Source organism: Trachemys scripta, chromosome 2 (genome assembly GCF_013100865.1).
Source record: "Trachemys scripta elegans isolate TJP31775 chromosome 2, CAS_Tse_1.0, whole genome shotgun sequence".
In the NCBI taxonomy this organism is placed as follows: Eukaryota; Metazoa; Chordata; order Testudines; family Emydidae; genus Trachemys; species Trachemys scripta.
This window is the reverse complement of record NC_048299.1, coordinates 55,379,997-55,397,370: the sequence shown is the minus strand read 5'-3', so window position 1 is coordinate 55,397,370 and position 17,374 is coordinate 55,379,997. Positions and strand designations below refer to the sequence as shown.

General features: G+C 38.2%; 1 protein-coding gene across 10 annotated transcripts in view; it reads right to left on the bottom strand.

The window, feature by feature from the left end:
• Positions 1 to 17,374, bottom strand: part of HDAC9 (histone deacetylase 9) — a 527,149-nt gene that overhangs the window by 228,511 nt on the left and 281,264 nt on the right. For all 10 annotated transcript variants that reach the window (XM_034760576.1, XM_034760577.1, XM_034760572.1 and 7 more), the window contains 3 exons: positions 11,468 to 11,590; positions 8,748 to 8,958; positions 8,102 to 8,319 (listed from right to left, as the gene is read on the bottom strand). In XM_034760576.1, coding sequence (XP_034616467.1) covers positions 8,102 to 8,319; positions 8,748 to 8,958; positions 11,468 to 11,590 — 552 coding nt within the window. The remainder of the gene's footprint in view (positions 1 to 8,101; positions 8,320 to 8,747; positions 8,959 to 11,467; positions 11,591 to 17,374) is intronic.

Below are 17,374 nucleotides of genomic sequence, written 5' to 3'. Positions count from 1 at the left end.
TCTAGTATTCATCAATCACTTCAAATACATCTTCAGTGCTGCAGGTGGCATCGTTATAAGCAGAGGAATCCCTGCTAGCGTAACTAACGCCAACTGACTCCTTATAAAGAAGAATCTGGAAAATTTCTCAGATCATACCAGTAAATCTCTTCCAGTTATTTCTCAGGGGCTAATGCTGCCCAAGAAGGCAGTGGAGCTAACTACATGTATTCACAATAGTAGACTATTCTCTGTCTTTTTGTTAAACATGTGTTGGTGATCCTGCAGCAAAATAAAATTAAAGAGAGTCTGGCTGCTGGCTGGCTAGCAAGCAAACACAAACTAAAACATCTGTGAGACAGATAATCATATACAGCTAGCGTGAGTCACTGATGCTGATCCATCTGTAAAACATTCCATATGCCAGTTGTTTGACATCAGGTGGGTTACTTGGGAGGAGAATCCAAGAGAGACTGAGAGCTAGTCCACAGCACAGTTAGGGAGCATATTTCATTTCCTTATTGCTCTCCTTTCTTCTGTGCTTTCTCACTTTTATGTGGGCTTGTTCGCCTTCATGCTACTGTATGGCACTGTTCCTGAAAGCTGATGAGGCTACTGATGCAACCCCATTGTAGCATGTGCTCAAATGCATTTTTGGATGACCTAATGAGTCGAGTGATGCAAGCACCTATAGGAGGAGTATTTTATTCTTAGACTACATTTAGTGATAGCATGCATTTAAATCTGCAATATTGCTGTGTTAGGGTCTGATCCTGAATTACTGAAGTCAATTGGAAATTTGCTAAAGACTTCACTGGGATCAAGGCCTTTGTAAGTAATAAATTTGTGCCTTGATTCATAGATCTCAAAGTGCTTTACCAGGTGGGTATACATTGTTTTCCCTATTTCTGAAGAAATAAAAATATGGCAATATCTTTCCCAAGACCACATGGCAGATTAGAAGACAGAACCTTGAGTTTCCGTGAGTCCCAGCCATGTTCAGTCAACTAGTCTACAGCTACTTCTCCCTCCCTCCTTGAACTTTCATTTTGTTAATGTGGTTTAAAAGATAGCTTGGCACTATCATATTACATTGACAAATATACCTGATACCACAAGGCTCTTCTAATCACATATATTCATCATTAATGATCTGGATGATTGGATGGATTGCACCCTCAGCAAGTTCGTGGATGACACTAAGCTGGGAGGAGAGGTAGATACGCTGGAGGGTAGGGATAGGGTCCAGAGTGACCTAGACAAATTGGAGGATTGGGCCAAAAGAAATCTGATGAGGTTCAACAGAGATAAGTGCAGAGTCCTGCAATTAGGACGTAAGAATCTCATGCACTCCTAAAGGCTGGGGACCAACTGGCTAAGCGGCAGTTTTGCAGAAAAGGACTTGGGGATCATCAGTGGACGAGAAGATGGATATGAGTCAACAGGCTGTCCTTGTTGCCAAGAAGGCTAATGGCATATTGGGCTGCATTAGTAGGAGCATTGCCAGCAGAGTGAGGGAAGTGATTATTGCCCTCTATTCGGCACTGGTGAGGCCACATCTGGAGTAGTGCATCTAGTTTTGGCCCCCCCACTATAGAAAGGATGTGGACAAATTGGAGAGTCCAGCGGAGGGCAACGATAATGATTAGGGGGCTGGGGCACATGACTTACGAGGAGAGGCTGAGGGAATTGGGCTTATTTAGTCTGCAGAAGAAAAGAGTGAGGTGGGATTTGATAGCAGCCTTCAACTACCTGAAGGGGGGGTTCCAAAGAGGATGGAGCTAGGCTGTTCTCAGTGGTGGCAGATGATAGAACAGGAAGCAATGGTCTCAAACTGCAGTGGGGAAGGTTTAGGTTGGTTATTAGGAAAAACTATTTCACTAGGAGGGTGGTGAAATCTCCATCCTTAGAGGTTTTTAAGGCCTGGGTTGACAAAGCCCTGGATGGGATGATTTAGTTGGGGTTGATCCTGCTTTGAGCAAGGGGTTGGACTAGATGACCTCCTGAAGTCTCTTCCAACCCTAATCTTCTATGATTCAATGATATGTTAGAAACATCAGTTTATACTTTACTTCCTGATATTACTCCTTCAACTTGTCTGATCATTTTGTTTCTGAATCTATAGTTAAATACATAGATTTGGATACCGAGAATGACTATGATGTTTGCTAGTATGAATATTTAGTAATAGTTTTGGAAAGAGGAGTCCTTAATTTGAGCTCTAATGAGACTATATTTAAAATAATGATAAAGCCATGTTTCAGATAATGTTCTAAATTAGAATTGTACAAATTAGCCTTCTCCAAAGCAACATGCATACATTTTAGAGTTATTCAAATTGAGACAGCAACTTAGAGAATGACCTCAAGCTACTAAATTAATGGAGATATCCCATCTCCTAGAACTAGAAGGGACCTTGAAAGGTCATCGAGTCCAGCCCCCTGCCTTCACTAGCAGGACCAAGTACTGATTTTGCCCCATATCTCCAAGTGGCCCCCTCAAGGATTGAACTCACAACCCTGGGTTTAGCAGGCCAATGCTCAAACCACTGAGCTATCCTTCCCCCCAAGCTACTGTAACCCATATTATTTCATTTTTTTGTTTTAAGGAAATTAAGCTGTAAGGAATATGCATAAGCATCGTATAATTACAAGAGTCCAACCAGAAAAGACATTAAAAGACAATTGTGGCTGCTTAGCTGCACAGGAAAATGGGGAGAGTGCATAAATCATCTGGCCATTGAACATAGGCCTTTTATAGCTCTTTTCATGGCATGCGTGTATCCTTTACAATGAATAAGCTGTTGTAAAATCCATAATTTCCTGATACTATTTAAATGAAATGTCTCTACAAACATATGAGGTACGAGGCACCGAGAGTGAACCTGCAGCAACAGCCATGTATATTGATTTCCATCAGAACTTGATCACCTTATTTATGAATCAAACAAACATTGGAAGAGGAGGAAAAACAATTTTCCATAAGCATACGTTTTTTGAATCAACGTATCCATGCACTTAGCGAGCTAGGCTTGTAAGCAGCTATGCTTGCAGAGCTAGTGTATGGGTATGTTTGAAGATTTTGTATTGAGCATGTACAATAGAAACTAAAGAGTCAGCTGTTCATTCAAAATTATATTCCAAAGTAAGCATTGGTGCTAGTTCTCAATAAATAATCTGTCTATGGGAACGCATTATTCATTGGTTGTTGCTATAGCCTTGTCCGAAAAAGCGTGATTAGACTTTTTAAAACAGGAAGTGTGTTTGTGGGGTTCCCTCCTCCACCCCTTGCTGGACCTGGTGATAACACATAAGGATATGATGGAGAGCCAGATCCTGAGCTGGAGTGAACTCAATGGAAGTATGTCAATTTACAACAGCAGAAGATCTGGCCCAGACACAGTTTTAGCAGTTGCCAAGAATTAGCTGACCGCATTAAAAGTTCCTATTGGAAAAACCTCAGCTTCTTTTGTCAACAAACTCATGTCAAGAACTAGAAACCTCCAAATTATTTTCCCACTCCTTATATGCTTTATCTCAGTTATTATCATCATCTAAAGTACTCGCATTTCATTTCCCCATGTATTTTTCTTTCCTCAGAGTCATGCCTAACCATTGTTTTCTCATCCAAGTAAAAGACTTTATGAACAGATTAACAGCCTGGAGTGAAAACTGAAGGTCAAGTCCTCCTTCTTTTATCTTTAAGTTATGAAAGCAGCATTGGGAATGATAATGTATATTGCAAACTGTCCCATAACTTGACTGTTTAATTTCCCTCTCCAATACAAAGTTTCATCATTACAAAGTAATATTGAACACTTAGTACAATATAAAGATGTTATGTAACAACAATATGGGGATGTGCTCCTATACTGATGGGGTAAAGTCCTTGTCACATCAAAATCTTTGGGAGTTTTGCCATCAACTTCATTAGGGCCAGGATTTCACCCACAGTCTGCACTGATGTAAACCACTTCTAAAGAAACAGAGCATGTTCCCTTAATCCCCTCACTGCTTTAATTTCTGAGGTTTACCTACATTCAGACATCTGCCAATGGTCTTGTGTTTATATTAATTATGCAGAAATCACATCTTTTAAGTAGTAAGGTCAAGGTTCTTTAGATACCCAAATAACATAAGGAGCCAAACAGTAAGATTTTTGTTGCAGTGTCAGTTTTCTGGTACCTGCTACAATAAGTTTAACTGGGTTCCTAGACATGCTATTCCTTTTATTGGGTAAAATGAAGTTCTAAAATGTTGATCAAAGGACTCCACAAGGAAACAAGCTGTCATTTGGACAGAATTGTATTAAATCTGACAACAGCAAAGCCTATCTTCCAAAAGAAAAGCCCAGTTCAGGTTTCCACACATTTGATTTTTCAAAAGCAAGGGCAAGGCTTTCCACCTACTTCTGGATGGGATGTCAAAATTTGCATTTCAGCTAGAATGTTTTGAGAAGGTCAGTGTACTAGATCCCATAGGTATAAATGTCAGACTCCAGTGAGGAGGTATACTATTTCCCACATCAAAAACCTGCCATCTGACAATTGACCAGAAGTAGTCCACAGGGAAATCTTCTCTTTGTTACTAAGGATAGAAGCACACCTCTTGGCTCAATGATTTGTTTCTTTTTAGAATGGAAATGATCCAGGGAAATCTTTACCTCTGGCCTGTTAGGTTTTGTTTTTTATCACTCTAATCACAGCCTTGGCTTGTGGCTGGAAGTATATTCCCCTTACAAAGAAAAGGAACCATATTTTATGCCTGTAGTTTTGCAAACACTAATGCTTTACAAATCATGAGTTTAGCTGTGTAGCCGCTGTTTTTCCCTTGTCACTGCTATAGCTCTATTTCCCCTCCCCCCCAAATTGCCATAAAAAGAGATTCCATGACTTTCAGGAGTTTATATCATGCCATAAAAAAGTATTCCAAACTGAAACGTCAAATATAGCATTTCCATTTGCGTTATTAAAAAATGTTGATTTAAAGTTTTAAAAATAAATGTGTCATGAAATACCAGTCATTTCCAGAAGGGCAGAGTAAGAAGATGCAGGGGAAAGGGATAGTATCTTGTCCTGAGCTCATGACAACCGAGTGTTGTTTTAGTTCAAGAGTCTTGCCATCTTAAAAATTGCTTTTCTGGCTTTCCCAGTTACAACTGCTAAGAAAATGCTTCAGAATATCTGATTTATTAAATAAAGCACCTTTTCATAAACAAAAACTTAGGAAATAGAATGATAGATTTTTGCACATTTCACTTTACTGCCTTCTTACAGAAATGCAATGGGTAATAGGATCAGTGGAAAAACATTAGATGCACATATACACTTGGGACATGGAAAGAAGCTGCACTGTATTGTTTAAGAACCAAATAATTCAGCTTTGCAGCCATTTTTATTTTGCTTTAAATAGCCCCACAAACTAAAGTCATTAGTAGGCTATCATGAACAGATAACTTTAACTTCAAGTAGAGCAAACTTTTAGCTTATCAACCCTATCCTATACATTTGATTAATGCCTTTACAAATGTTTTAATCCAAAACAAACTGACCACCTGGAGATGAAAAGACAGTTCTGAATTATTTCTTTTTAGCAAAATTATAAGAGTGAACACACTATTCAACACTCTGTGGTGAATAATTTCATAGTTCAGGTAAACATCCAAACCTTATTGTAAGTGAAGGGCTGTTCAATCTCAAGCAATAATTTAACACCACAATTGTATGTTTCCCTCTCATTCATATAACATTTTAAGTTACCACGGTACTCAAGATGATCACCTGCCTTCTGAGTTGTTCAGTCATCACTCTCTTCTATTGCCTCATGATGGCTGTTCTTTACATTTCATTTATTTATACACGTTCTCCCTTTAGATACATGAAGATCACCTCTTGCTTTGTGTAGGTTTGCAGAGGACAACTACATAACTAGAACAGCAGCATTTTTCAGTAATCTCTCTAAGATGTACTGTTACAAGAATGCTGACCCAGAAATCATGGCCACAATCTCGTGAGCAGAAGGCCAGTAAAAATGAGTGTGACAAAGAATTTCCAAATGCCATTGGGCCACTGAATACTATAGTCCTTGCTAATTTCGACCATAGACGTAAATCAGTGGTTAGATGGTGCTGACTGGCTGAACATGGCACAGTTAAGGCCAAACCTTTACCCACGATAAATAAGAGCAATATTTCAGAAGCATTTATTCTCCAATGCCAATGCGTAATTAACTAATTAAGTGCATGTGTCTCCAGATGTGATTAGTCCCCCAAATTTTTGTTTCTTTTCTTAAAATTGCATTTTAACCAAGAAAAACAACTTCGCAATGGAACCATAGACTAAATACAGCTTTTACAGTCCAGTTCCTATTCAGTAAAAATGTATGCATGGGTAAAATTAAAAGATTAGTAACTACTACTTCAGTATCATTCCATTCTGACGTTGTTTGATTCAAGTTTCATTAGATCTAATTAGGATAGATGCATCTAAAGCTCATATTATTTATCCCTAAATGCTACAGACTGTCTTACAATAGACTCACAGGTTTATCTTTCATACAAATATAGATTTGATTCATTTTGTGAAAAAAACCATGATCATTGTTTGCTTTGGATACCCTTAAACAATACAAAGACTCAGTCCTTTACCCGGTAATAAAAAGTTCTCTTTTCTTCGGACAATTGAGGGCAGGTGAAATATTTTCAAAACCTGGAGGCTACAAGATGTACATTATGCCATCTTGATTAAACATATGGAACACATACTAGAAGAAAAGCCAACTGGAGTCCTAGTTGAGTAATCAAAACACCCTAGCTGAGAGGGGTTAACATGCAAGGATCAGCTCTGAACTTTGAAGTTTTCTGGTCTTCATTTTTCCTAATTAAGACAAGATTTAATAACCAAACCACTGTACAAACTATATACTTAAACTCTGGGTTTGTTTCTAATTTTGTTGGGAATTCCTAACAGATTCCAAGGAATCAGCACCCCCTGAGAGAAGTTCACCAGTGAGATAGGTTGATCCTTTCTCCGATGTACAGGGGCAACATGCCTGCTTTTCATCTTATTTTCTCCCATATGACTGGCTTTCATATATACCCATCAAATAATTTTCTGACAAGATAGAAAAAGGAGAGATGCATTGATTCATATGTGCCAAAATTATTCAAAGCAGGCTGCCAAACATGTATTTAACTTCAACTTGAAAATGAGTATAGTACAATCAGTAAGATGGAAGGGTGTGCACTAAAAAGGTTCTCCTGGGATTAGATCATTTAATTACTCACATATCTCAGCATTGGAGTGTGGCATTGTTCATGGCTACAACTTATCTTTTGATGAAGTGTTGGCTATCTCTTTTATAAAATGATACTGTCTCTGCTATGAATATAGCTAGATTCTAACACCCTTTGTTCATTCATCTCCAAGTAGTCCTATTGATTTCTTACAAAATAAGGTATTTCTTTACATAAGAAACAGTAGTAGATTTGGACCCCAAATTTATTAGTAGCAATAGTTGGTTCTCTCTGACACATTAATCTTTTATCCTGACATGCAGGCAGTGAACATTTTGTTACTTGTCAATTTTATATGGAAAGTAGTGTCTTGATAGGTTATAAAAATCTTGCTTTGGCTGATCAGTAAAGCCTCTAGATGGAAAAGGAAGCTGATTTTGAAGAACTACCAATGTATTGTTCACCATTAATCAAGTAAGCTTAAAATATGAATCACAGGTAGCAACACAGAATTGCCTCCCAACAGTGAAATGGGAAGTGAAATAAGTCAGAATTTTGAGGAATCATTTATCAATACAACAGGAAACTGATTTAAAATGGTAATTTAAAACTTCAAGAGAATCTGGTTGCTGTTTCATTTAATTACATTTTTCCTGATGCCGATGCCCAGAGAACCAACTTTGGACAATCTTTAGGAACGACAGAAAATGGATGTCTAGTCTAACAGTAACACTCACACCCACACCCGACATGCCTATGTATATATAATGTGCACATGTAGCAGGGACTTGTGTGCTGCTCAAGTACAGCGTTGTACCAGATATCCACACTATCTTGTTAGTTTTTCATTCTCTGTGTGTATTGGAAAGGCTTTAGTTTGGGAGCTCACTTTGTTCATGTGAATCTGTTGCTGGTACTGTTTCTGCTTCTCCAGGAACTGCTGGTGCTGCTGCTGAATGACCAGCTGGGCCAAAGTGCTCTGAGGCAGTGGAGCTGACTGGGTTCGATTCAGGGGCCTATGACGAGGCAACTTGTGGGCAACTCTGATGCCTGGTGAGACTCTCTCCTTTGATGCTAATGGAGACTGTGGATGGAGAGGAACCCCTCCTGCAAAAAAATGACATTTCACTCATCAAATATGAGGATCAGTAAAACTAAGAAAACATAAAAGTCAGGGAGAGCTTCAGTGTAGCCGGCATACTGAAGAACTTTGCAGTAGTATCAATAAAATGATACTCCTAGCACATGTCCAGCAACAACAGGAAGTTTGACAGCCCCAAGAGAAAGCTACTAAGTTTTCTGTGATAATTTTACCCTTGGAGGCAGGAGCAAGAGATTGGAGCAGATCTCATTAGAAGCAGGGGGAAAAAAAATCAAACACCACACTGCTTCCCCCCCACCCCCGCCCAATGGCTAAGCACTGTAGCATTCATGTATTGCATTTCATTTAAAAATGAAGTCGCTCTCTTGTAAAACTCCAGGTTAAAAAAACAAAAAGCTCTAAAGGACACTCCAGTGAAGCCTTTGAGAATTACCAGTCACAAGAAGCTTTTGCTGTCTCATTTGTTCCTTCAGTAACAAATGTTGCAGGAGAGCCTGATGGCTACTGTTAGGTTTTCCCTCTAGAGCAATATGAGGCTGAGCTGAAGAGGGAGGCATGTTTCCCCCATACAGTCCAGGAAGAGCCACTCCCTGCCTCAGTGTCTGGGTCTCACACTTCTGTTTTTCTTTGAGTGAAGATGAAGCCTGTGTCAAGACACAACAGAAATGTTAGCTGCTTTTCAAAGACTTCGTCCATTAGGTCTCCGCATAACTAGCTGGGCTTTTTATTGACTGAAAATGGAGACCATGACAGTTATTTTAACACAGTGGCATCAATGCACAGGGAACCTGAAATAAAGAGGTTGTTCTTGAAGGGCAAAATTGTGACCTTTCCTTAAAATGGTGTGTAGGGAAGTGTGGCCCTTCCCAGTCCCCTGCATAACTCACTCAAATCAAGACTTTCTGTACAGGTAGAAGGAGAGGAACAGGGGGAACAGGTGCCTTGAATTCAGGGGGAAGCAGGTGAGCTTTGGCTTTCCACACGTCCTTGTCTCACACAATAGATCAATCAGCAATACTGAGCCAAAGTGAGATGGACCATTAACTACAGCTGGTATAGAGCTGGTAAATGTTACTTCCCCCTGAAGCAATTCCTTCTCTGGCCTACTCCTAGGGCAGCACAATTATACACTGCCTCCTTACTCAAGGTGGATTGTAAAGTAACAATCTGGTCTACAGGAGTCAATGGGAGCTGCTGGGCATTTAGCACTTTAAAGCCCCATGATTTAATTGCCTAAATACAGACTATGGAACCTAAATTTAGGCACCCGGTTTAGAAAATCTTGACCAATTAGCATTGCAAATGTACTTCAGATATCTCTGTTCCAGCTAATGGCTGCCTACATTTTCATTGAAAAATATAAACTAGATTTTTAAAAAGGGTTGATAAAAAAGTAATAAATAGCAATAATAAGTATCTAATTGAGTCTTCCCAGGTTGTACATGGTTGCCATTCAGTTTGTAATAGTAAAAAAGGGCTATTCCCTGATTATCTGAATTCCAGATGTTCTACTCAGGCAAACCCTAACCTTTTTCATTAATTATTTTGTACATACTTTTTCCTTCACACTCCGCCACTGCCATTTTCTCCTGAAAAAATACCACGGTGGGCTATATTCAATTATTACACTATCTTATTCTAGCAATTGCATAAACATTACCTTGCAAAAAATCAAATACCCTGTTCGTTCAATTTCCAAAAGTAGCATTTAGTGCTAACTGATCTCAATACAAGCTTATATGATGTGTGTGTGTTTTAAAGAGAACAGCTTTTAATTTCATGTAATAAATTACTTTGACATTACATACTAATTGTTCTCAATTAGACAAGACATTTTTGCAGAAAGGAAACATTATAAGTAATGTATTTTGTAATGTTACTCACTGATACTTATGATCAGTATCTTAACTAGAATCATTTGCTTACAAGTGTCTGATGCAAGATTCCTACAGAATTTATTTAGAGTTGCAAAATTTTCTTTTGCAAACTTCTCCAGGTGTCTGATGTTAGAAAATAGTACCATATTTTCCCTCAGAAATTAACTAGGTAACCACAATATATCAGAGATAAGGACATTATATTGTACTGAAAAAAAAAACAGGTATGACATAAAACTTGAACTAGATTCAGCATTCAAATTAAGTACTACCTTACTGAAAAAACATAATAAAGTGCATATTTAAAATGAAACTTGCATACTATAAAGTGACACATTGTCATTTATACATCTAGAATTTATGTAAATTCTACTAAATTCAAAAGTCATACCACTGTCATAAATTAAAGCTTAAATTGCAGAGATTTCTTTATAATATTCCATATTATTGTACAGAGTTATTATAAAACCTATTGTAAATCCTTATTTGCAGTCAAACTGAACTAAGAAGTTCTAGTGTAAAATTTTGGCCCCACTGAACTCAATGGCAAAACTTTAATTTACCCCTAAAGTTCTGTGACTTTTTCTCAACCTGATGTTCTCTTTATGAGTAAACATGAAATGTAATTCATTAATAGACTACTGTGCTATATAGTCATGCACTTATTTTAACATTTAAATACAAAACAAAATTAAATGCAAGGGACTTCTCCAAATATATTAGCTCCAACTCAGCCTGAGTCAGTATTAGAATGTCATCTTAAAGACTATTGGCTTTGGAAGGGTATTTCTGGAAGAAATTTTATTGACGATAGTAGTCACCAGTACAAAAGTAGTTCAAAAGGTCAAATTATATGACCCACCCAGGTATCTCTCACCACTTCGGTGGCTTCAAGCATTCATATCTATAATTCAGAAATTGTGTTTGGTACATCACTGTATAAGCTTTATGCTCACATTTGTTTATTCATTATTATTCAGTGTGATTATTTATTGTTTCAAGTAGTGCCCACAGTGTATCAGGTCCTGTATAACACAAATGAAATCATGGGTCTTGCCCTGAATTGCTTACACTCCAAAAAGACAAAACAGACACAGAGATGGAGATGATTTTTTGAGGGGAAAAGAGACCACAGTATGCTTGTATTGTGAGAGAAAATAGACAGAAGAGTGAAAAGTTGAAGAGGAGGAGGTGGTGAAAGCAGGGATAAGGGAGATTGGTCTCAAAGAAAAAAAACATGATACAAAAAGGACACCCTTTTAAAGTGATCACTTACACTGAACTGGGATTGTACCGCTGGAAGTCCCAAGGTAATGTTGGGCAAAGAAGGAGAAGTATACAAACTCAACAGGTTCATCGATTCTTCATGAATCAGAATACGTTGTTGTGAAACCAAGTGCTGAAACAAGAAAAAAAAATCACCTCCAGATCTGTAACACTTATTTCTATTACCCTTCGGCAACAAAAGCCAGTTAGTAAGTTATCTTTGTTAGTGTGCCTAAGATGCCAAATATTGGGGAAAAGTACTTCCTTTCCTGATATACTGAGTATCCTGAGTACTGCGGCCTACTAATATTTCCTCAGTATAGCTCTGAAATTCTTTTCCTGGAATGGAGACAAATATTCACCTGCCTACCATGCTGCCTCGGTTAATCAGTTAAATTCCTATGCCGAACCAAAATATCAAGGATTCCCTGCTCCATTACCTCTTCTCCCACCAACCACACATTCATTGCTATAGGGTCAATGGGAGTTTTGCTTGAGTAAATATTCAGGAAGGATTGCATGAGATGTCTTATGGAACACTAATGCTTCATCTCTTAATGTATGTAAGGACACATATATAGCTGTATTGGATATCATTTGGATATGCTGAGGGATATCCTCCTTGCTAGAACTAGAGCAGATAACCTATATGACATTTTCATTAAAATGGAAGAAAAAGTTCTATAGGAGTATAATTCATATGCATTGCTGCAAAACTTCACCCAACATAATTCAACACTATTCATTCTGTGTATCTTATCCTCTTGCCACTAAATTACCATTAGGCTACAGTGTTTATTATGGACGGAGAAAGTTTGAGTAAAAAGTGATTTAGGAAGCAAATGACATTTAAAAAAAAATAATGTTAAAAAACATGGCCACCATTCCTGTTGGGTGCTGAGCTGCCCTGTGAAGTGCTTAGCCTCCTTAATTCCCTCCAATTTCAACACCTTGCTGGATAGTCCCCATACTTGTTTTGAAACCATATGATATAATCATTTATGAAGAGGACATATAATTTCTGATATGATTTTTAAAACCACCCTGCACAGAGAAACAGGTATTCTGAAAAGATCCCCCATAAGCACCCACTTAGAATTCGGTGGGAAGAAGCAAAAAATGGTTACATTATCACATGCTTACTGCAAGAGGAATCTTTTTGAAACCTTTGCCATTCTGCTTTAACGGTCATGTTTTTCAACATGTGGTCTAGTATAGTTGCTTGAATTACATTTTCTGTTTAACTCTTGCTTCCCTCCCAGAACTTTTACACAATAAGAGCTACAAAGGTCTTATTAGGCTTAGGAACTCTGGCATGATATGGTCCCCAAGGGAACAACATCCCTGAAAAAGAATACCCTGTGTAACAGTATGACACAGTGACTGCTTTCTTCCCAAACAAAAAGCATATGGGGCTCCAATAATAGACCACCTCCAAGAGGGATACTGCACACTCGGGCTTTGACTAAAGTAAATATAATAACTTGTCAAGCATGTTGTGGGGAGCGGTAGATTTTCCCCTGGACAAACCTGGGATATCAATTAACTTTGGAAAATACCTTGTGCTAATACAATGCAACTTCAGACTGTCACTGAAAACTGGTGCTGCACAAAAACACAGGATGTTATTCCAAAACATAACCTTCCTCATATAGTTTGTTTGGAAATAAGACCTATCACTGAGACAATAACAGTAGAAGTCTCTATGTGTAATTTTCTCTTGGTATCTTGGGAATGCTAGAAGATAGTATATGAAAGAGAGAAGAGATATGGACTGTATGCAATGCAAGTGTCAAGAAACTGCTTCATATGTATATTACATTAATTTTCCATTAAAATTGCACTTGCTTGATAACATCCAAATATGTACATTATTAAAATGAGGTATGTCCAAAATACAAAAGTCTAGTGTGAAATGCTATAAAGGTCTTACCAAAAGAGATGCTGTAAACATGTAATCCTCTTTTTAGGACATCATCAGACTTGTGCTGGTTGCAGCATCTATATGGTGCTGCATTTAAAAAATATACACGTTTCCTTTTTGGTTTTATGATATGCCACTGTTAAATTCCAAGGTGTGCATTGAGGAACAAGAGTGAAATGATAGAATTTAAGGAATAAGTCCAGCAACTAAAAGGTAATGCCACGACTGTTAAAACTGAATCTCCCCTAATCTGTTCCTTTAAGCATATGTAATAAGACAGCTGTGTTAAAAAACCAATTGACATTAATAACATTTGCATTGAAATTTAACAGCATGAATATGCCTCTACAACATAGTCATTTTCTTTTAATAATCAACTGGTATTTGTTTTACGATAACCCTCAGATTAAGCCCATATTAAGACCACTATCCTGAAACGAGCTTTATGCTGACTCAGGGGGCCACTTGCATGGAGGCTACTGCGGAATCAGGGCCTATGTTTGTCTTTGGGCAACTTAACGTGTTACACTAGTGACAATTTACTAAGGCTTTGTCTGCACTACACAGCTTTTAGTGACATTGTTATGTTGCCACAGCCGTCCCGTAAAAGTCGTGCAGTGTAGCCGCTGTTTGGCTCTCCTGCCGACAAAAAACGCCCACCCCCAATGAGCGGCGTTTGCACTCTTCACACTTGCACTTGTCGCAGCAAAACTTTTGTCTTTCGGGGGCGGAGGGGGAAGAGGATGGGGGAGGAGGCGTTTAACACCTCTGAAAGACAAAAGTTTTGTCGTTCAATTGCCAGTGTAGTCATAGCCTAAGCTAATGGGGCATAGTCCTGTCCCCCACAGCATGCATTTGTTGAGGCAGAATTCCCAGCTTGCTAGTGTTTTAAAAGAAACATTCCTATCAGTCAGGTTCACTTAATTCTTAAAATGTAAGTATAGTAATTAGATGTAGCAGTGTGTGGCTTTACTGTCTAATATCAACTTCTCTTCCCCCCCCCCCCACACACACAAACAAAAAGGGAATATTTTATTTTAGCTTTAAATCTTCCAAGTTGCAGACACAGTGTCTGAAGATACCATTGCTTTCAACAGTCAGAATAAGTGGCATTCCGAAGTAAGAACTACTTCTATTATTTTCATTAGTTTTAAAAATTAAGTAGATTCCCTTTTCATGTTTGGATTGAATTTCAATTTCATCATGCTGGCTAGAGACTTAAAATTTTTGAAGAACTAAGTGTGCTCCTCAAAGCTGAGATTCATAAACGAATATTATGAAAGATGGGTTTAAGAGACATTTGTACCATGTGCATTTATTTATGTCCTCCATATAATCAGGTAGTTTAGTTTCTACTATTACCTTCAATATACCAGTCTCCAAAAGTTCTGTACACCAAATATAAGTGGATTCTATATGGGCCTGAATCAAAGCCCATTGAGATGAATGGGATGAATGGGACTTCACTGGGCATTGGATCAGGCCCTCTCTGTGCTTAGAGTTAGCACATGCATTTGAATTGTGCCTTACTGAGGCAAGCTGTCCCAATGAAGTCATAGGAAATCCTTACATGAGAAAGGCAGGCAGGATTTAGTCTTGCACAGCACATGTCATTTGAAAGTATATGGTTTGCTCCAACAGACAAATAGTTACCGCAGTGAACCCTGAACCATCAGAGACAAAACCTGGGTCTAATAAAAACAACTTTTATTTATAAGGCGCAATTATAAGTTTAACTTTTAAGGCTCATATAATGACAGAAAGTCTTTTAACAAACTGGTTACTGAAATCACTATTAGAGAAATTGATAGCAAGGGATTATCTGCAAGGTTTCTTACTCACAGTGCTCTTCTGTGCTTTCAGAAAATTTAAATAAATGGTTACCACACTGTCTACTGTGGGTTAAGACACTTAAGAGACTGCTATTTAAATGATTAAGGCAGAAATGTTTTAAAAGAATCAAAATTTCATTACTGATATTGCTCTAGTCACTAAACTGTGACAATTTACAGTACTGACTCAGATTTTTACTGGTAAATGATTCTTCTGTCATCGCAACCTGTTTTTCCCCAGCAAGAAGTGTTCATTTGCCGCCATGAATACCACGGCCATACGCCCACTCAGATGCGAATACAACACTTACTGCAAATGTCACAATAACTATTAGGAAACAACAGCAGAGTGAGTCATGCACGGTTACGGCAAAACAAGTGACATTTTGCATGATTTTAGAACACAACCTATTATTAGAAACCTCTGTACTTTGTATGTCTGGCAAAAAATTGATTAGATAAATACCATTTGAGAGCTGGCAGCTAATGTTCAACTACAGAAGAAATATTCAGCTGTTTGGTTACTAATAAACTATCAAATAAAATCAAAATGTACTGATGTTGAGATCTATGGAAAAATGTTTGCACCCACAGGACCACAATATTAACAATCAAGTAACCAGTGAGGTAAAGAAGTCTCTGACTGGAGCCAGAAATGGAAGCCAGTGGTTTCAGCTTCCAAGTGTTCTGCCAAAGAGCTGAGTGAGTGGCTCCAGCACATAGAGCTCAGCTTTTAAAATAGCTTTTTAGGCTCATTTCAGTGCTCATGATAGTAAGAGACTAATACCACTGTTGCCTGGCATAGCAAGGGAAGATGATTTTGCAATGTAGTGTTCTATTCATGCACAGAATATAGTCCTAATGGTCCTAGAGCTGCAGTCTTCCCAAACCTCTCCCGAAAAGAGACTGCCCATCATACCAGACTGACCAGATTTGATTGTGGTCAGAGGGCTCTGCTCTTCACTGACGAAGCTGCCGCAAATTGGCTTTGCAAATTCCACATCCGCTAAGGAGACTACCTGATTGTAATCTCTGTGGTGGTTTAATGATGTGAACAAGTATCTAGGAGCTAGAATATTCAGAGTACCAAACACAGTAAATAAGCCCAAAGAAGCATCATTATTCCCTTTTGTATTTTGTGGTGTTAGCATTAATGGCAAAGTATTCAAGTAGCTGTATATCCAATTCCATATGATTTTCCATCTAATATAGCATTAGCACCCCTACTATACCCCTATATGAAATTATGCTTCCCAAGGTGAAAATATACTGTTTTAATCCCACTGTACTGACCAGCCTGTGGTCTGAACTGAACTTTTTTATACCTTGCAATACATAATCTGAATTTCTTCACAATCCCATACAGAGGGCTACGAGGCAAAACCACATGTTAGCCATCAATGTAACTTTTTTGTTTTCTCTGTGCCACAGAGAGGCTACTAATCAGTGTGCAGAGGTCACCCACCTGCCCTCTGGATCATAGTTCACACACACAATTAATTCATTATGGGGAAGAGTCCCTGCTGGAGGTTGAACTAGCCAATCCAGTTTTTTTTAGGTGAATGTCCTGCCACTGACCTGGAGAAATAGCTCCATTAGCCCAAACTCTGGTAAGTCACATTTCCTCATGCTCTTTTGTTTAATCAGTAGATAATATAAAACAATTAACAGCAAGCTAGGCCATCAGAGTAGTTATGATTCTGGGCATTAGCTGCAGAAGATAGGGTGGAATACAAATCTTAGCATTGAATGAGGTGTCCCTTTATGTGTATTGGTACTAATAGGTAAAAACTGCCTTTGGCTTGTGCATTACAAATATTGTATGAGGGAGGAAAATAATAAATAAGTAATACCTCTATTGTGCCTTCCATCTAAAAACCTCAGAGAGCTTTACAAAATAGGTAATGAAGCCTCCTCACATCTTTGTTGTGTTAGGGAATTATTATACAGATAGGGAAAACAAGGCACAGAGAGACTGAGTGACTTGCCCAAGGTCACACATGATATCTCTGAGGATAGGACTCCTGACTACCAGCCCTATGCTTTAGCCATAAGACCATCCCTCATTTAATAATAACTGATAATTAATAGCTTATTCAATAATGCAGTAAGACAGGACTTGGCTTACCACAAGTTAGGTTCTTCAAAAGTCTTTGGTGTG